The 20826-nt window shown below is 41.7% G+C and overlaps 2 protein-coding genes across 6 annotated transcripts in view; both read right to left on the reverse strand.

Annotated features, from left to right (window-relative positions):
- Positions 1-1034: 1034 nt before the first annotated feature.
- Positions 1035-12251, reverse strand: SNRPG (small nuclear ribonucleoprotein polypeptide G). The gene is made up of 4 exons (XM_042932599.1): positions 12115-12251; positions 8486-8508; positions 7076-7200; positions 1035-1227 (listed from the first exon to the last, which is right to left on the reverse strand). Exons 1-4 carry the CDS (start codon positions 12144-12146, stop codon positions 1177-1179), a joined length of 231 nt encoding a protein of 76 aa, XP_042788533.1. The 5' UTR covers positions 12147-12251; the 3' UTR covers positions 1035-1176.
- Positions 12252-13404: 1153 nt separating this feature from the next.
- FAM136A (family with sequence similarity 136 member A) overlaps positions 13405-20826 on the reverse strand; it is a 74379-nt gene continuing 66957 nt past the window's right edge. For 2 of the 5 annotated variants that reach the window (XM_042932603.1, XM_042932601.1), the window contains exons 4-5: positions 17164-17304; positions 13405-14909 (exon numbers count right to left, since the gene is read on the reverse strand). In XM_042932603.1, coding sequence (XP_042788537.1) covers positions 14721-14909; positions 17164-17304 — 330 coding nt within the window. In that variant the 3' untranslated portion in view covers positions 13405-14720. Of the gene's footprint in view, positions 14910-17163; positions 17305-17387; positions 17692-17716; positions 17945-18213; positions 18363-20826 lie in introns of those variants that run through there. The other 3 variants (XM_042932600.1, XM_042932604.1, XM_042932605.1) reach the window with 3 other exon arrangements.

Below are 20826 nucleotides of genomic sequence, written 5' to 3' on the forward strand. Positions count from 1 at the left end.
GTTTTCCAAAAGGGCACTGGAAATTGCTTCCTCCAAGAGCAAAACATATTATCAACATATCAGGCATAAGATGAAAATACGCATCTCTGTTAAGTTCCTACGTGATGCTCTTGGTCTAGGAAGCATGCTTAGTACAACCAGTTCTATAATTTAGCTCTATGTGGTTGCAAAAAATGCCTGTCCATATCAGTGAAAATTTAAAGAGCTGCCAGAGAAGAGTAAAAATGTACTAGACTTGACATCAGTTCCCCTTACTGGGATTAAGTTGGTTTGATCGCTCTAGCTATTTTGTTGTAAACATTTTTTTATAAACCAGAAAAAACATTTTAGAGATACATATAAGCCATCCATTATGTTGTGGTTTGCAAATATCTTACATACTCACCCGAATATACATTTTATACAGTGTTAAAGTGATTTAAGATTTGCAGGCTTTTTTACCAGATCACAAAAAGTACAGCATCTGCTTGGTAGGTTTCTTGAAGTTAGGTTTATGATATAACCATCTGCAATGTATCCTTTCATCTGAGTTTGTGCGCCATAAAATTTATGACCTAGATGAATATATTATGGGCAGCATTATTTCTATTCTTTATACTCTACAAAGAACCACAAAACACTGGAATGTTTTTCTCTAGAGTTCTATTTCTATTCTTGTATTCAAAAAATCTTCCCTGTTTATGTTCAAAATAAACAACTATATCGTTACTTCCTGTGTTTTACTTCAATTGCAGTATACTTGGAATGTAGATGTACTTGGAAAAGTCAAGAGTACATCAAAACTACTACAAGAGTTTTGAAAATTACAGTTAATGTTTCAGAAGAAATCTGCTCAGGTTTGTAGGTTCTTTATCTTTCCATTAAAAGATGAAAAAAAGCCATCCTAGCCATGCTTCACATTTAATCAGATTCTTCAATATTAATGCATAAAAGCTTTGGAATAAATCAGTCTCAACCAGGAACAGTTTGTGTTAGAAAAAACTAGAGTAAAAGCTAACATTCAATTTTCCACGTTCGGAATGTCTGAGAAAGCATTTTTTGACTATTAAAAAAGTTTATTTAACAAAAAAGTTCAATATGAAAATGCATGACCTGATTTTTATATTGTAGTAAAACAGGTGCTATGAAGGGGACACGTGGAAGCAGTTGGTTTCTTCTGGTGAACACACCCATTGTTTATACTCGTTCCAAGGCTTCTAACATGATGATACTATTTCCTCGAATTACCTGAAAAAAAAAACCAAAAAAACAGTTTATTTGACATACTGATGAAAGAATTTTCACAAAATTAATGGTTTTTCAGTATTAAAAATCAGTTTGTGAGGCCTTTTTTCAAGCCACAGGGTTATTATTACATAAATCTTAATTATGACAAGAAGCTACTAAGCCCTTTGTAAAAAAGATGTACGTTTTCTAGATTTAATAAGAGTAACAAGTACTCTTTTGAGATGTCAAGTCCCCATGACTCATTTCATCTTCTAAACTGCAGTACTCAACATGTTCCTCTCAGTCCCAAGGAATCTGTTAAGTCAATAGGATAAATGTACAGAATATGTCAGTTTAGGGGTACAAGATTATTTAGGGAAGAAACCAGGATGGAAGTTGTGAAAAATATGCTTTATGAAGATGGCATTTAGTTGGGTCTTGAAAATGGGGTAGATTTTTGACAGGAAGACCAGAAATTCTAGACAAAACCAAGATGAAAAAGTATAGGGGGATAAGGAAAGACTCTAATTTGAATGCAGTAAAAGGTTATGACAGGCAATGGGAAACAAAGACAGTCTGCACTCAAATCTTAGAAGACTTCAAACACCAATGTTAAGATACTTGGAGGACATCATAAAACCATGTAAGACAGTGAAGTTTCACAGTTGAGGGAATAACCACTGTTCTGGCAATAAAAGAATTGGAGCTTAGAGGCAGGAAGAGAAGTTATAAAGAGCACAGTGCTTAATCAGTAATCATTCTGCAAACGAAGATAAGGAAGGATATTTATGAGCATAGGTGAAATGGCCAGTAACAGTTCAAGAGAGTTAGAATACAAGGGTCAGAAAAATACGTCAAACTAGAAGGCAAGGGGACTTTGAAAATAAGGAGCCCTAGGGGCGCCTGGGTGGCGCAGTCGGTTAAGCGTCCGACTTCAGCCAGGTCACGATCTCGCGGTCCGTGGGTTCGAGCCCCGCGTCAGGCTCTGTGCTGACAGCTCAGAGCCTAGAGCCTGGAGCCTGTTTCCGATTCTGTGTCTCCCTCTCTCTCTGCCCCTCCCCCGTTCATGCTCTGTCTCTCTCTGTCCCAAAAAAAAAAAAAAAAAAAAAAAAAAAAAACGTTGAAAAAAAAAAAAAAAAAGAAAATAAGGAGCCCCTGGTGGACTGTAGATCACACTGCAATCACAGATCAGGTCCAGTAGAGCTGGTGAGGTGAAAAGACAGGAGGGGGATGAGAGGAAATACTAGAAATGGAAGCATTCTGATTAGGATTAAAAGTGGAGCTATGCCTATAGGCAGCTGAAGTAAAAATAGCTGTAACTTGTTCTTTTCTCCCCTCATTCTATTTGCTTTATTTATCATATACATTGTTATGGTCTTCCTCGGGAAAATTTTATTTTTAAAAAATTTTTAATGTTTACTTTTGAAAGGGAAAGAGAGTGAGCGTGAGTGGGGGAGGGGCAGAGAGTGAGGGTGACAGACTCTGAAGCAGGCTCCAGGCTCTGAGCTGTCAGCACAGAGCCCGAGGCAGAGCTCGAACCCACAAACTGCGTGATCATGACCTGAGCCAAAGTCGGACACTTTGAGCCACCCAGGGGCTCTGAAAATGTCATTTCTATGAGGGCAGCTGCAGTATCCCCAGTGCCTAAAGCGGTAGCAGGCACAGAGAGGGCTCAGTAACTCCCTGTTAAATAAACAAACTTGCGGGGCGCCTGGGTGGCTCAGTCTGTTAAGCATCCGACTTCGGCTCAGGTCATGATCTCGCGTTCTGTGAGTTCGAGCCCCGCGTCGGGCTCTGTGCTGACAGCTCAGAGCCTAGAGCCTGTTTCAGATTCTGTGTCTCCCTCTCTCTCTGACCCTCCCCCGTTCATGCTGTCTCCTCCTGTCTCAAAAATAAAATAAACGTTAAAAAAAAAAAAATTAAAAAAAAACAAACAAACTTGCATGTGATTACTGCAGCTGACAGATTGGAAAGGAACAATGTCTTGGAGGTGGGAAAGTGTCTTGGAGCCTGGCAGATACAAATAGCAATGAGCATGATGAGAAGGTGGCAAAGAAATAAAGAGCAGCATGAAAAAAGAACAATGTCCTGAAAATAGGGACTGAAGGAGCCTATACTCCTAAGTTAGGGATAAAAATCTAAACAATATGCTTATTTAGTTCTCAGAGTTTTAATTCCTGGGTTATTTGCAACAGATGGTGAAGATCAGATCTCACTGATCAAAGCATGAAAAACTACTAGCTTTCTTTGCTCTCTGCTAAATGTGTCCATTTCTGCTGACCCCTTTCCCTAGAAGGGGAGGATGGCAGAGAAGTTATTTCATAGAACTCAAACGTTCAGATCAGAGGCTTTTGGGGGCATTATTAAAAAACAAAATAACACTGTGTCACTCTCATCAACATCTTCTAAAATGGTAGGTATTGCACACTTCTTTGTCCTCTCACGTAGTACACGAAATAAGGCTAGTGAGTGGACACCTTTGTTATATAGTAATTCTCCTCTTTTCTCATTGTGTTTAGGCCTCATTCTCCAAATCAAACTGGAACCATCAGGTCTAGAATTCCATAGTGCTCCTTGTGTGCTTCAAGGCTAGTTTTTGCGAAGTGTTGCAAAGGCTCTTTGTCTCTTGAAAGGGCAGAGCTATCTAATAAAGAATACAAACCTAAAATGGAGCTATAGAACCACAAAGCTAGTAGGAACTCTTGAACTATGCAGTATCTTAATATAAAATTTTTACTACACTCTTAGGGGAACTCTAGGGATGGAGTGGAATCTTGAAGACAAAAGTGAGGCCACTGACAACTCTGGGGATATCTCAGAAGAGGCTAGTTGAGACATCATTAGGTAATTATCCAGTTAACAGATACAGATTACCTCCCCTTCAGAACACACACATTTCTTTTAAGTTTATTTGTTTATTTTGAGAGAGGGAGAGAAAGAGCACAAGTATGGGAGGGGCAGAGAGAAGGAAAGACAGAATCCCAAGCAGGCTCAGCTTTGTCAGCACCAGAGCCCAATGCGGGGCTCAAACCCACGAACTGTGAGATCATGACCTGAGCCGAAATCAAGAGTCGGACACTTAATTGACTGAGCCACCCAAGTGCCCTGAACACACACTTCTCTAAATATAATAGTATAAAGTCATTTCAATGGCCTCGATGGGTCAATGACTTGAACAAGGGAATAACAAAGGCAATGTTTGGCTTTGCCAAACAACTTGTAAAAACAAAACTAACCTATTTGTTTCCCTTCTTTCAACCTCAGAAAAGCCATCCTTGCATTTTCTTTAGAATGTCTTTTTATTAAGGACAATTGATAGGTTATCATTATTTCACTTTCCAAGTGCTAATCAGCTGCAAGTATTGCCTACTAACACAAACATGTTTTTGGTCACACAACAAGCATCAGAGGTGGAAGAGCTGATTGCCTAACACAGTAAGTAGGTACTCATTATCTGAATGACTTCAAGATGGCACTGCTTTTAACCAATTTCTGTGTAACAATTAAGGCCATCAAAATTTAGGGGGAGGGGTGCCTGGGTGGCTCAGTCGGTTAAGCATACGACTTCGGCTCAGGTCATGATCTTATAGTTTAGGAGTTCAAGCCCCACGTCCGGGCTCTGTGCTAGCCTGGAGCCTGCTTTGGATTCTGTGTCTCCTCCTCTCTCTGCCCCTCCCATGCTCATGCTCCATCTCTCAATAATAAATAAACGTTAAAAAAAATTTAAAAATTCAGGGGGAAAATTTTGAGACAGATGCATGATCTAGGTTTGATTCCTTCTCTGATAAAATTCCAAGAAGTGTCACACAAATCTCTGAAACCTTGTCTTCCCAAATTAGAGCAGACTTTTAAAAAGTTTTATTTACTTATTTATTTGAGACAGAGATGGTGGGGGGGGGGGGGGCGGGGGGGCAGGGGGGGCAGAGACAGAGGGAGAGAAAGTCCCAAGAAGACAGAGCAGAGACTGACTTGAGGCCTGGACTAACGAATCGTGAGATCATGACCTGAGCTGAAATCAAGAGTTAATCGACGTCAGCCACGTGCCCCAGAACTGACTTTTAAACATCAAAATCGTTATTGAATCTAACAAATCTGTTGAGATATGAACTAAAAATCAAAACTACCCTCTTAGAATCAATATTTCTGAATTTGTAAGAGGAAGGGCTAGAGAAAAATCTTGGGACTATTTAAGAACTGTTTTTAGAAGAAACTAGGTGCTAATGATTTGTCCACAGTTTTATTCATTTTCAATAGAAGTTCAAGGAAAATGTACCTTAAAAGGAAGGTCAGTTTGCATAAAACTTGGAGGAGGAGGGGAGTCTCCCCCGTCCCTATCTAGAGACTGACTCTAAGCTGTTTTTCCAGCCCTGACCATCAATGTTTTTCAAATGGAAAAGCATTTGCAAGAAGCACTAACATACACTTTGGAAAGAGTGATTAAAAATTGTGAGGCATGGGGCACTTGAGTGGTTCAGCTGGGTAAGTGTCTGACCCTGATTTCTGCAGTGCAGAGCCTGCTTGGGTTTCTCTTTTCTCTCTCTCTCCCTCCCCCCCTCCCTCCCCTTCCTTCTCTCTCCCTCTCCCTCCCTCTCTCTCTCTTTCCTCCTTCTCTCTCTGCCTCTTCCCTGCTCTGGTGTGCCCATACGTGCTCTCTCTCAAAATAAATAAATAAATAAATAAATAAACTTAAAAAAAAAAAAAAAAAAGGCAAGGCTAACAATTATGAACTTTTACCACCTTTTAGAGATCTTTATGTTCAGTAATTTGCTAAAGTAGAAATTGTCCTTTTTAATTTACTTTTCCCAAGAAACCTGGGGCTTACCACTTACTGGGTATATTGTCCTGTGCTGGACAAAGAGTAGAGTTCAAAGTCTGGGTTTTGTTGACAAACATCAAAAACTTTCTCAGTAGCCATACCACCATGCCCTAATGAATACAGAAATGTTTACTCCTATAATTGTTTCTGGGTTTTTTTCCTATTTTCTTTCATGTGAATGGCTGTCACTGTGATCATCCCTTGCAACTTTTACCTTGGCCACTTTTTAAAAAAAAAAAAATCTTTTTTTTAAACATTTATTCATTTTTGAGAGACATGAGTGTGAGTCAGGGAGGGCCAGAGGGAGACACAGAATCCAAAGCAGGCTTCAGGTTCTGAGCTGTCAGCAGAGTCCAATATGGGGCCTGAACTCACAGACCAGGAGATCATGACCTCAGACGCTTAGCCAACTGAGCCAACCAGGTGCCCCTACCCTGAAGGCCACCTTTAAATTTGGGTGTGACAAATCAGAAAATCTGGGTTTAATTATACATACAATTAAAATCAAAAAGTATAATTTGGCCTGGCAGATTTGGATCACATGGGCACTTGTTAGATAAAATCTTAAAAAACAAAAATGTAGATTCTATGTAATCTCTACACCCAACGTGGGGAGCAAACTCACAACCCCGAGATCAAGAGTCACATGCTCTTCTGGCTGAGCCAGCCAGGCGCCTCAACAGAACATGCATAAGAAGATTTTCTGGGAATTCATAAGCACGTTAAAATTGACTATAACGAAGGACTGACTTTGGCTTCTATTATAAAGACTTTGCTAAAGCAAAGTCAAAAATGACTTCTTACTATTGTTTCAATCCAAGAACTTCAGAGTGTTCTGCGTAAGATTCAGATCTAACCTACAGGAATGGAGATTACATCACAGCTGAATGACTGCCATATGTCCAATGTCCAACTAAATGGGAGATGGAAAGTTTAATCTTGCCTGTTATTTTCCTAATTCCATTTTACCCCAAGACTTTAATAGAAGGGAAATTAATCCTTATTCCAAGATAAATACAAAATCTCTAAGAGAAACCTTCTATCTTTACTTACCACCATTCCAATATTGTTCTGTTGCCCACTAGTTGCCATCTCCACACATTCATCTATCACAAGATTCATAAAGGGATCGAACCCCCGCAATATTCCTTGGACATGTCTGCCACCATTTAATTTCACTATAAAATGGGAAAAAGAAGTTTAATAAAACTGACCATTAGATATCAACTGTTCATTAAAAATTAAGTGGAATAAAACTCAGGTACCTGAGATATATAATCCATTATCCTTATCATCTACCAAGCAGTGAGCTAAACATTTCACGTTTAATTCCATGTTTAAACTTACCAAAAAAAAAAAGGGGGGGGGGGCACCTGGATGGCTCAATCGGTTGTGTCTGACTTTGGCTCAGGTCACGATCTCATAGTTCGTGAGTTTAAGCCCCACGTCAGGCTCTGTGCTTACGGCTCAGAGCCTGGAGCCTGCTTCAGATTCTGTGTCTCCCTCTCTGCCTCTCCCCCAATCACACTTGGTCTCTCTCAAAAATAACAACAACAACAAACCCCCCCAAAAATCCAGGTACGGGAATGGGTGAAATAGACGATGGGGATTAAGGAGTGCACTTGCCATGATGAACACAGGATAATGCATGGAAGTGCTGAATCACTATACTGTACACCTGAAACCAATATAACACTGTATGTTAACTATTTTGGAATTAAAATAAAATTTTAAAGAAAAAAAAACTTACGAAAATCCTATCCAGTAGAATTATCATAACTTTTTATGAGGGAAATGAAGTATAGAGCTTCTTAAGAAACTGGTTCAAGGTTTTACAAGTACTGTGGGCTAGAACTGGAATTCAAAGGGAAGGCTGCTTGCCTTTGAAGCCCTGGTCTTAACTCCTATATACTTCAAGTACTGTACAGGTCAGATTTTTAGTCCTAGTCCAAGTCCTTTGCTTTAAAGGAAAAAAGGTTGATAAATTTTTAAATATCACAAAATAGGAAAATCCCATTAATTTTATCTAAGTGAGGGAGGGCTTCTAGGAAATAGTACTGTGCAATCTGTTAACTATCAGAAATTAGGGGGGTGCTTGGGTGGCTCAGACAGTTAAGTGTCTGACTCGATTTTGGCTCAGGTCATGATCTCACGGTTCATGGGATTGAGCCCCACAATGGGCTCTGCACTGACAGTGCGGAACCTGCTTGGGATTTTCTCTCTTCTTCTCTTTGCCACTCCCCTATGCACTCTCTCTCTCAAAATAAAAAGACAAACATTAAAAAAGATTAGATAACAAAATTGCTTGTGTAGGATTTCAATAAACCTGCTTAATTAATGGATGTGAATTAGAGGTCCTGTGTGCTGTAAATCTTTATAAAGTTGCTCCAAACATTATATTGCCAAGACACATGCAGAAAGCAACTAACTAAAAACGAAACAAAAGACCCCCAAAAAACTTACATGATAATTTCTTGTCCATAAATCTGAAAAAGCAAAAAGGGGTAAAATTATATAAATGATTAAAAAAATTTAAGCATAAATAAGCACAAAAGTAGGTACAGTCAATATAATTTGTTAAAATTGGACAATAAAAATAATGAAATTTAAAATAGCAAACACCTTGTACTGCTGTAAAGGAGGCAGGAATAAAGGGGTACCTCATTTAGCACTTACACAGAGAAATAGAATTTAGGAAGGGGCAAGATAATAAAAATGGAATGGATTTAGAATATATTAATGTACATCAAATGAGCCTTTATCCTGATACGAATTACAAAAACATTCTTGTTGTTCAATACTGACCTAATTTTTGATGACTGGACTTTACTATATTTAAAGATTTCAAAATTATTTTTGGGGCGCCTGGGTGGCTCAGTGGAATGAGCGTGTCTGACTTTGGGTCAGGTCATGATCTCATGGTTTGTGAGTTCAAGCCCTGTATCAGGCTCATGGGTGTCAGCATGAAGCCTAAGCTTTGGATCCTCTGTTCCCCTCCCCGCTCAAAAATAAATAAACATTAAAAAAAATTTTAAGTTTTAGAGCCCAACATGGGGCTCTAACTCACAACTCCAAGATCAGGTGTTGCATGCTCTACCAACTGAGCCAGTCTGGCGCCCCTTGATGACTGGATTTTATAGCCATAACAAAAACAAAGATGTGTTTAGATTTTGGTTATTAGCAAAACCAAAGCTGTGAGAAAACTAGAAGGTAATAAAACTATATCCAAATCAATAGCTATTTTATATTTGAGACAATAAGGAGCGTTCTTTTATTTAATATTAAGCATCAATCTTAAGTGTTCAAGATATTCCTCAACACTTAAGTATTTTTTAGCAAAATAAATACATATCTTGAAGCTTTAAAAAAAATCTGGATTAAACAGGGAAATTCCATCTCAGCAGGATATTATGAGAATACTAAGCTATGTAGTCAAACCAGTTTTTCCCTCTTCCAGTTACAGGCTACAAAATATGAAATTTCATGCAATTTTAATGCAGAACATATCATGGGAGAATTTAAATATAAATTAAGACAGGGGCGCCTGGGTGGCTCAGTCGGTTAAGCGGCCGACTTCGGCTCAGGTCATGATCTCGCGGTCTGTGAGTTCGAGCCCCGCGTCGGGCTCTGTGCTGACAGCTCAGAGCCTGGAGCCTGTTTCGGATTCTCTGTCTCCCTCTCTCTCTGACCCTCCCCTGTTCATGCTCTGTCTCTCTCTGTCTCAAAAATAAAAATAAACGTTAAAAAAAAAAAAATAATTAAAAAAAAAAAAATATATATATAAATTAAGACAGGCCTGACAAAAGGTGTGAGAAGACACACAAATAAAAATATTTAGTATGGTAATTTTATTTTAATATGATATATACAATGCAACATAACACAAATTACTTAATCTTTATGATGACTATATAAAGTTATATATTGTTATTACCACCACTGTATAGATGAGGAACTGAGTCTCAGAAAGGTTAACTAAATTGCCCAAGGTCACAGAGCAGGTGAGACAGTTTAAGCAAATACAAATGGTTCATTTTGGCTGGAGAATAGGGCAAATATTAGTGTGTGTAATATTTGATGCTTGGATTTCAGATGGAGGAGCTTGAATGCCGGGTCAAGAACTCTGGACTTTACCATGCAGACAGTGATAAATTAGTAAAACAGAGTCCAGTCTTTGGCAAGACTACTGTGGCAGCAATTTTTAAGAGGTGGGAGGGAGAATTGGGTTAGGCCTCGGTATCTTGACCTCCACGTTAACATCTGGGGCCAGATAATTCTTTGTTGAAGGATGTCCAGTGCATTGTACAATGTTGAACAACATCCCTGGCCTCTACTCACTAGATGCCTGCTGACAGAACCCGAATTCCTAGTCCCTAGTTAAGAACTACTGAGTTAGGCTAAACCAGGAGGAGGGCATAAAAGAGTAAAAGATGGTATTTATGAGACGGTAAAGGAAAAAAAAAAAAATTTAAGGTCATTTTCAAGGTAGGTCTCAGAGGATTTCACAACACATGAAATGTAGAGATGAGAAAAATATTAAAGCTAGTTTCATCCTCTGAAATTCTCAAATAGGAAATCTAACATTACACGTAGAGAACGACTCTTTTGTTAAAAAATAATCACCATTTTACCAGTTCTTGACAAATCCAGGATACCTGTAAGATTTTATCAGCTCATCAATAAAACAGTAAGTTTCAGATTAGCGTTTTCACAATAATTTTGATTTTTCTTAAAGTTAGGCTTATAATTTTTGCACAAAATGGCTTTGATACAAATGTGCATTTAAATGTAAATATGACTTTCAATTAAGTCTGACTTCTTTATGGAGCTGGAACTATACAGAGGCCAGATGGCTTTCTCCCAAATTGATCCCTGAAACAATTTTGTATCTGTTGTGTTATCCAACTACTACCTGCAAGAATCCTGGCATTACATGGTCTAAACAGGATAGAGACATACTTAGGAGGCATGGAACATGTTAAGTTCAGTCAGGCGTTGTCTGAAGAGGTTAAAACTTTAAACTGCGTCTATCTTAAGTAGGAATATCCTGTTTGGAGTTGATTTTACTGGGTGCAGGAAAAAAACCCAAAACCCTAGTCTTCTCTGACAGGAAAAAACAAACAAAACAAAACAAGAAGGTTCTCACACAAATGGTAACAGAGCCAGGTATCAAATGACATTCACATTTAACTTAAGCACAAGAAAGCAAAAGAAAGGAATAGGATTTCCAAATTAAAGCTCAAAGTTGAGGCACCTGAGTGGCCCAGTCGGTTATGCGTGGGACTCTTGATTTCTACTCAGGTCATGATCTCAGTCTCCTAAGATGAAGCCCAGCAGGCTCCTTGGTGCTGGAGTCTGCTTGAGAACCTTTCCCCCTCTGCCCCTCTCCTGCTTACAACTCTCTCAAACAAAACAAAACCTCAGAGACAGCTATAAACTAAAAAACTAAAGTGGCTTTATAGGGCATGCCTGGGTGGCTCAGTAAGCTAAGCATCTCACTCTTCGTTTCAGCTCAGGTCATGATACTAGGGTTGGTGAGCTGGAGGCCCGGCCTCTGACTATGAAAGTGCAGAGCCTGCTAGGAGGGATTCTCTCCCTTTCTTTCTGCCCCCCACCCCCGTGCTCACTCTCTCAAAATAAACTTAAAAAAAGTTACTTTTGACTCCTCATACACTATTAAGCACGTCCATTCTGCCCATCTTAGTTCTTTATATATAAATTACTCTCCAGCCACCTTATCTAGAACTTAACGCTATTCAAGATGTTCAACAAAGAATGGCACCCCAGATCTCCAAGCAAAGGAGAAAGAGCATGAGAGTGCGTTGGGAGACGTGGGCTCGGAAGATCCAGCTAGAGAGGCGAGAAGACAGTACAGAGGCGCCTTGTCCGTCAGTGGTAACCAAACCATGCAGACCAAGCCTAAACGAGATGTCTGCGCGGGCTTCAGGCACAGGCGCGAGACGCTCCCAGGCTCTCTGCGGCCTCGGCCCGAATACGCACGCCAGGCACACTGGAGGAAATGGAGAAGGACCTAAGTAACTCGAAGCACGGAAAGAAGCTACTACTTAGACGCAGGCCTCTCACATACTTACTTTTTCAACTCGGGAGGGTGAGCTTTGCTCATGATGCTTACTCGGCGAGCTCAAAGATGCCTCCAAACGGAATTCGTGGAGTCCTTCACGCTCCCGCGTTAGGCCCGGCGTTTTGCGTCTGACGTCACCAATCCCGTCAGCCAATCCATTGTTGGCGGATTTCACATTTTACCTCGCGATACTTACGGCTTAGGGGGCGGCCTTAACTCGCCTATCAGGCTCGAGCTTTCGGTTGCGTCGCCAGCGATTGGCCAAGAAGGGGTGAGGGGGTGGGGCCTCAAGTTCGCGTCTCAATTCCGTTTCCTCGTGTGTAAGATTGGCTTAATGGTTCAGTTTCTAGCTTTTAGGCGAAACCACTTAATCCCCTTCTTTGTGCATTGTTTCGGTTATCTTCTTCAATATACTAAGTGAATCTAGGTTCTGGAGGAGCAGGCCCTTAATATTTCTTTGGCGTATATTCCTACATATTGTCATGGTAAATTTAGGGTTCAGTAACATCAATTAGAGACCTCTGGACACCAGAGAAGTTGGGTGATTGGCCTCAGTTTCTAAGAACTTTAATCTATAGCGTGGAAGTGTATTCCCTGACAGTCCTGCAATTCTTGTAACAATGTCTCCAGAACCCCACTTAATGTACCTTGCTCCTATATAAAAAACATGAGTAATCTCTGAGACACTCTTGACTTAAAAATCAATTCAAATGTAAAAAGTGATCTCTGACTTGCTCCCAGTTAGGTTATCCAAAACAGAGGAATACACATTTATGGATAAATAAAATTGGTATTACATAAGACTTAGGCCAAAATAGTAAAGCCTTGGTGATTCTAAGTAGGGGAGGGGATGATTGTCCAAAATTCAATTCATTCCTAATTTTCAGGAATGGATCTATTTTAATACTAATGATAGTAAAGACTTAGTTAAACTCATCACATAGTTTGTATTTTTGGTACTCAAAATCCTAGACATTGCATTTTCTCAAGAGGGTTCCTTAACTACCCCTCTACCTCTTGCTGTTACTGTTAAGTTGAAGCTAGAGACCTGAAATGCATATCGACTTTCTTTTTTTTAGCCTTATAGACAGTTTCTTTTTACATTAACGGACTTTAAGTCATAGTGCCTGTCCTCAAAGTTTCTCCCATTTACAATGAACCAGTCCTGCATTTGAACCATAACTCATAACAAATCTTCACTCTTCATGACATTTGAAGAAACTTATTTCACATTACAAGGAGAAGCATCCTAAGAAAGTTATATATTCATTGCCCAGATATATGTCAAGAAACACAGTAGTGGAGGAAAAACTAAACCTTATTTATTTTTTAAAACTGAACCACTAGGAAAATATATCACAGCCTTGAAACACCAAACACAGGCTATATTATCATTTTAAGTAATAAGATGGTAAAAAGACAATAAGGTCCTTATCAAAATGAAAAGGTGCTAGAGCTGGGGCAGGAACACTGCTTGCTGTAAAGGCCCCAGGCAAAAGTGGTATTTGGTAATAGGGGCGGGGTTTGCCCCTCTTTTGCTTTAAAGGAATCACAGCTCACCCGAGTTGATTACTTTTTCTCCTTTGACCTTCCTGTTGCCAAGAGATTGTCTCGATATGGCTCTGTTATTTCAGGGGGAGAGACAAGCAATGCTGAGTTTAGGATTTCATTCCATTCTGTTCTGTAAAAACCATGTTTTTCCATATCCAGTACTTAATATTTCTCTTAATTAAGAAGGCAACAGTTCCTCCTTCAATGTTCATTCCTGGATACCGGTATATAGTGCAATCAACCCCCCCACTTCCCTTCAAGGGAGAGTATCACTGTAAGATTTTCCTGTCACTCTGCTGCAGACAGTCTCAGGGCCCACCATGGCAGCCAGTGAGACGGAAGGTCTCTCCATACCCAGCGTAACATCGCCTCTCATGTTTTTGCAGGGTCCTCCAGCTGAAAGACGTAATGCATCTTTCGAGAAATGCATATCCACATCCTCGTTGGCAGAAACAGATATCCATAAGAACTGTTCAAAGTTCTTATCCAAACTACCTCTCCCAATGCCACATCTTAAATCAATTTCATGCCCTTGTATATAAAATAAAACCAAGCAAAACAAAGACTCAGAAACCTTTTTTCCCTTCTAAATTAGTGACCTCATGGACTTTGTTTTACAGCTTATGGAAAACGATTTAGTGACCCTTCTGGTGAACAGGAGGTTGGCAACAAACAGAAACACCTCTGCTCATACCACCAGATCACAGAAAGGTTAACAGGAACCTGCCAGCCTGTTGGTACCTGTATGCTAAAGAGAATCTGGTACCTTGGAGGGCTCTGGCTTAGTACAAGGGAGATCCCTAGTGCCAGGACAAGCATGTGAAATTTAGGTTATCAAAAACTCTCCTGTGCTATCTCCGACCCAAATTTTAGCACCAGTTTTTTTTCATTTCACTTTCCAGGGTTGAAACATAAAGGAACCAGTGTCCAGAGGCAAGTGACACATGCCTCAAACTTGCTGCCATCCTTAATTTCTTCATAAACTTCATTTTAAAGACCAAAACTCCCATTTCTCTTTTTAAATAGATTCCTGCTGTCAGCCCAGATGGCCAGTTGCAAAGACTTCTATTTCCCAATGGACAAGAGAGACTCCTTCATCTTCTTGGTCATGGTCGGGATGAGGTGCATGTGGTCATCCACACACTTGGTCACACAACTCTCCAGCTGCCGCTTCACCTGAAGCTCTTTACTTCCCGCATCTATTGAATCTTTGGCTTTGTCATTGCAATGCATGGTACACCGGGCCAGGCGGTCCTGTGGCAAGAAGGAAGATGGTAGAGAAGGTTGAAAGGCTGGCCTTCATTTACCAAGTGCATACCATGTGCTAGGCCCTCTGCTACATATTTTGGCTTGACAAATATAATCTTGATCAATTAAAGGGACACTATAGTGCAATTAACCAAGATTATCCTGACTGAAATGGAGGGTAGCATGGGAGGGTCCAGACAAAGCATTACAAGACAGAATAAATTATACAGAAGCCCCTCCCAGGAAATGAGAAGTACCCAGTGGCTACTGTTAGTCAGCTATAGTTAAGACTTACAAACATTTTGGGGTGCCTGGGTGGCTCAGTTGGTTAAGTGCCCGACTCTTGATTTTGGCTCAGGTCATAATCTCATGGTTGGTGAGATGGAGCCTCTAGTGGGTTCTGTGCTGACAGCTTGGAGCCTGTTTGGGATTCTCTCTCTCCCTCTCTCTCCTCCCCTCCCCTGCTTTGGTGTAATCTCTCTCAAAATAAACAGACATTAATAAAAAATTAAAAACAAAGACTTAGAAATATTTTGATTCTTTAATATCTGTCCTTGTAACAGAAAAACACTCAACAAGTATTTATTGAGTATTTACTATGTGCCAGGTACTCTTCTAATGCTGGTGACTATAGCAATGAGTAAAACAGATAAAGTTCTTGCCCTCATTGAACTTATATTTCAGTGAGGGAAGATAGACAAAATAAGTGGAGGTTGGATATATGAATCTGGAGATCAGGAGTGAAGTTGGTCTAGAGATATGAATGAATGTAGGAATTGTCAGGCTATATATGATATTTATAGCAGATATTTATAGCTATGAGACTAGAGAACTAGATCCAAAAGAGAAAAGGTCCAAGGACAGCCCTAGGCACTCTCATGCTCACATGCTGGAGAGGGGAAAGGCAGGAAAGGAGGCCAAGAAAGGATGGGCAGGGAGACAGGTGGAAAACCAGACAGAGGTGTCTTGGTGCCCAACTGAACAAACTATTTCAAGGAGGAGGGGAGTGATCACTGTGTCAGTGATGCAGACAGGTTGAGTAAGATGAGGGATGAGAAAGGACTACTGGATTTAGCTCCATAGAGGGGAGTGGCCAGAGCAGTTCTGGCAGAGTAGAAGAGTAAATCTAATCTAATTAGTAAATCTGAGAGTAAATCTAATTGTAGAGGACTAACAGAAGGAGAAAGTTACACAGCAATTCAAGAATCAAAATTTCAAAGAGCCTATCTACAAAATTAGCTGTAGTTCGGGACCTTGGACTAAGTTATTCCTCACAGTGTCAGTCATTTTAAGAATTCTGTATAGCAGAATGTAAAAATTGTATACTAGATACAATTTTTCCCATGCAGACAGAATCTCAGGCTATGAAAAACTGGTTCAGAAGGGGGCTCTGCTTTTCCAACCTGCAGGAAAGTATAGTCATAGGAAGGGAATAAAATGAAGTTGTGGCTACCCTTTTCTCCAGAGACAGATACAGTGGATACCTTTTGCTCTTAGCGACCTCAGAAGGGCTTGTGAGAAGGGCATCAATGAGTCAGCAATACTAATGCTTCATATAAATGACTGCTCTTTAGTGACACAGGAGCTGCCCTTTGGGTATAGCAAACGGGGGGGGGGGGGTTCTGGGTGGGCAAATCCACAAAATGATGGCAGGATATTGCTCTAATCTGCACCTCTTTTTTTTTTTTTTTTTTTTTTTGACGTTTATTTATTTTTGAGACAGAGAGAGACAGAGCATGAATGGGGGAAGGGCAGAGAGAGAGGGAGACACAGAATCGGAAGCAGGCTCCAGGCTCTGAGCCATCAGCCCAGAGCCCGACGCGGGGCTCGAACTCACGGACCGTGAGATCGTGACCTGAGCTGAAGTCGGACGCTTAACCGACTGAGCCACCCAGGCGCCCCTAATCTGCACCTCTTTAAGACTAGCCTACTTCACTTTCCTGGGGATTGTACTATTTTAAGAATGAATTAATACATGTTTTAGAAAGCTTTATACTATACACTATATGTATTATATTTTTTGTCTATGGGGGAAAAAGGCTTTTGATCATGAACTCCCTTTTACAACACTGTTTCTATGGGAAATACTTATAGCACTCAACCTCCAGGAGTTTTTCACAAATTTCAAACCCTGTGAAGACTGGCTGGCCATAGGACTGTTCAAATGTTAAAAGAATCAAGACATTAAAACCAAACACTTATCATCTCCTGCAAAAGAGCAATATCAAGGACCGGAGTCTTCTGTTTGGGCTTTCCTCACCTGGAACTTCTCCAGCTCAGTGGTCACCAGGGCCTGGGCTTGGGCCAGAGGTGCATGGCAGCGTTCAATGCACTGGTGCACCTGCTGCATGGACGCCTGGCTGTCTTCACAACAGTTGGCACTGCACCGGAACATGAGGCCCTGGGGAGGGTGGGCAGAGTGAAGTTAGGTAGGAAAGCCTCTGGGGCAGAGATAACCATGGAGTGCAACAGAGGAGCGCCTACATTTGCACCTCTCCTTCTAACAGACATCAACAACCTAAAACCACAAATGGGAAAATTATCCTCGAAGCCTAGCAGAGTGTTTCGTGGTCTTCTTGCTTCTAGCTCATTGGCACTTGTTGCACAGATGGCTAGGTGGACGAAGAAGGTGGCGGTTGGTCAAGTTGAAGCCAAGTTCTGAAAACCCGGTACCTATATCACAGGGTTCAGAGGTCAGTAACCTAGAAATCTACATTCCACAAGGGGGCCACTGATCCATTAATCAATGACTCCAGAGCACTACAAGAGAAACCCACAATTCAGTAAGGGAGGCAGGACTAACAGCCACATACATTTAGGGGATCAAAGCAGAAATGCATATAAACCAGAGCTGTGTGGAGCGACACAGAAGCAGGTATCACCCGGCCACGGAGGAGGCCAAGCGCTTCTGCCTTTCCGGTGTTTCACCTTGGCCGTGCCCTTTCTGGGTCTCGGCCTCGTCACCTGAGGAAGGGGCCGTTCAAGACAGACAAGCGGGGTAGGCAGAACGCTTCACCCAGGGAACTTTCTAACCCTGGTCCGGGTCTAACACCAGCTCCCTCGAGCTGGCCTGGGGCGGGGGAGGGGAGGGAGGGGGGGAACGGCCTTGCGCGTGGTGAGGGATCACAGATTTCAAACTCTCGGCGGAAGCTCCAGGAGTTCTGAGACTAAGAGGTGCTTCTGAGGACGCCGCGGCGACCCCAGGGACACCCCGACTCGAGTCTGCGGGAAGGCGGGCAGCAGCGCGTCACGGCTGCGGGAAGGGAACTGCGAACCGCTGGAACTCTCCGCCATGGCCCCCGCCCGCTACCTGCATCTTCCGGATGTTCTCTCTCTCCAGACTCTTCACCATGGAGTCCACTGCCTCCTGCACCCGCAGCTGCTGCAGCTCCGCCATGGCGACCCCGCGCTACACCCACATGGACTCCGGCGCTCAGACCCGCCTCCTCGCCGCCTCTTCCAGGGTCACTGTCGCTCTTCCCGGCCCACGCCGCCGCCTGGCGTCGGAGAAGAGGAACTGCACGCCACCCGCCTGCAATCCCAGTGCGACCTCGACCGACCTCGACCGACCTCGGCTTGCGACCCCGCGCCTCTTGTGCGGTGCTGAGCCTGATCCCTAGCGGGTTCGTGGGAACGCTGGGGCTCCCTGTCTCCTTCCCCTCCCCCCTCCTCCCTCTTTCCCTGTCTTCCTTCGGAGTCTTAAAAAATATTTAATATAATTAACATCCAGATCAAAGCGCAAATTTTAGATGAACAGTTTGAGGAATTTTAACAAACCTTGCACGGTCTAGTCAGTCTCCACCCTTTCTCCTCCTAACCACCACCCTGACCCCAGGCAAACACTGATCTGGGTTCTGTTAGTACAGATGAATTTTATCTTTCTGGAATTTCATACACACACACACACACACACACACACACACACACAGTTGACCTTTGGACAATGTGGGATTAATGTGGCATTAGGGATCCTGACCACCCGCCCCCCCCCCCCCCATGCCCATATAACTTTTGACTTTAAAACTAATAAATAGCCTACTGTTGACCAGAAGCCTTACTGATAACATAAACAGTCAATTAACACATATTTTGAATATTAAATGTATTCTATGCTATATTATAGTAAAGTAAGCTAGAGAAAAGACAGTGTTGTTAGGAAAATCATAAGGAAGTGAAAATACATTTATAGTACTGTATTTACTGAAAAAAATCCCTCTATAAGTGGACTGATGCAGTTCAAACCCATGTTGTTCAGGTGTCAGCTGTACATGTGTACTTCTTATACTGCTTTTTTAAAAAATTTTTTAACGTTTATTCATTTTTGAGACAGAGAGAGACAGAGCATGAATGGGGGAAGGTCAGAGAGAGGGAGATACAGAATCCGAAACAGGCTCCAGGCTCTGAGCTGTCAGCACAGAGCCCGACGCGGGGCTCGAACTCACAAACCGCGAGATCGTGACCTGAGCTGAAGTCGGACACCCAACCGACTGAGCCACCCAGGTGCCCCACTCCAAGTTTGATATATGGTATTTTTGTTCAAGCATTTTAAAAAATATTCCTACCCTCCCCCCATTTTTTTTTTTTTTTGAGAGAGAGAGCATGTGAACAGGGAAGAGGGGCAGAGAGAGAGAAAAAGAGAGAGAGAGAGAGTGAGAATCCCAAGCAGGCTCCATGGTCAGCACAGATTGAGGCAGGACTGGATCCCACCATCCTGGGATCATGACCTGAGCTGAAATCAAGACCTGGCTGCTCAACTGACTGACCCACCCAGGCAACCACTGACCCCTACTTTTTTTGTTCAAACATTTTCTAATTTCTACTTTGAATTCTTCTTTGATTTGGGGATTATTTAGAAATGTATCTCTTAATTTCCAAGCATATGGATTTTTTGGTAAAAATTTATTTTTAAACTTTATTTATTTAAGTAATCTCTCCACCCCACATGGTGCCTGAACTCATGATCTGGAGGTCAAATTACATGCTCCTCTAACGGAGCCACCCAGCTATTTTTAAGGTAACTTTTTCCTATCATTTGGAGAGGTGACTGTATTGTGGTTAGCAAACATGCTCTGTATATTTTCCATCTTTTGAAATTTGTTGAAACTTGCTTTATGGCATCAGAAAGACTTGTCTAACTGCATCCTTCCCCACACCATATGCTCCTCTGTCATGCATTCTCTTAGCATCCTGTACTTGTCCGTGACTACTGCTCACTTGTCCTGTGTTCATTTCTTACAAAAAATTTTTTTAAACATTTATTTATTTTTGAGACAGAGAGAGACAAAGCATGAACAGGGGAGGGTCAGAGAGAGAGACACACAGAATCCGAAACAGGCTCCAGGCTCTGAGCTGTCAGCACAGAGCCCGACGCGGGGCTTCAGCTCACGGGCCACGAGATCATGACCTGAGCCGAAGTCGGCCGCTTAACCAACTGAGCCACCCAGGCGCCCCCCTGTGTTCATTTCTTTTGCTAGATTAAGACCTCTAGGAGGACAGGGACCATGTTTATCTTTATAAAGATCTTTGCTTAGTATCTGGTGCATACTAACCCCTTTGTAAAGGTTTGTCTAATGAATGAATACATTTATTTCTTTCAACGTTTTTTTTTTTTTTTTTTTTTTTTAATTTATTTTTGGGACAGAGAGAGACAGAGCATGAATGGGGGAGGGGCAGAGAGAGAGGGAGACACAGAATCGGAAACAGGCTCCAGGCTCCGAGCCATCAGCCCAGAGCCTGATGCGGGGCTCGAACTCACGGACCGCGAGATCGTGACCTGGCTGAAGTCGGACGCTCAACCGACTGCACCACCCAGGCGCCCCTGAATGAATACATTTATTTCATTATGGAAGTAATTAATGAAAAATATTTGGAAACCAGACAAAAGCAATAATAAACTAAAAACTTTAAGTCCATAAATACTACC

The sequence above is a fragment of the Panthera leo genome, chromosome A3 (genome assembly GCF_018350215.1).
Source record: "Panthera leo isolate Ple1 chromosome A3, P.leo_Ple1_pat1.1, whole genome shotgun sequence".
Taxonomy (NCBI): domain Eukaryota; kingdom Metazoa; phylum Chordata; class Mammalia; order Carnivora; family Felidae; genus Panthera; species Panthera leo.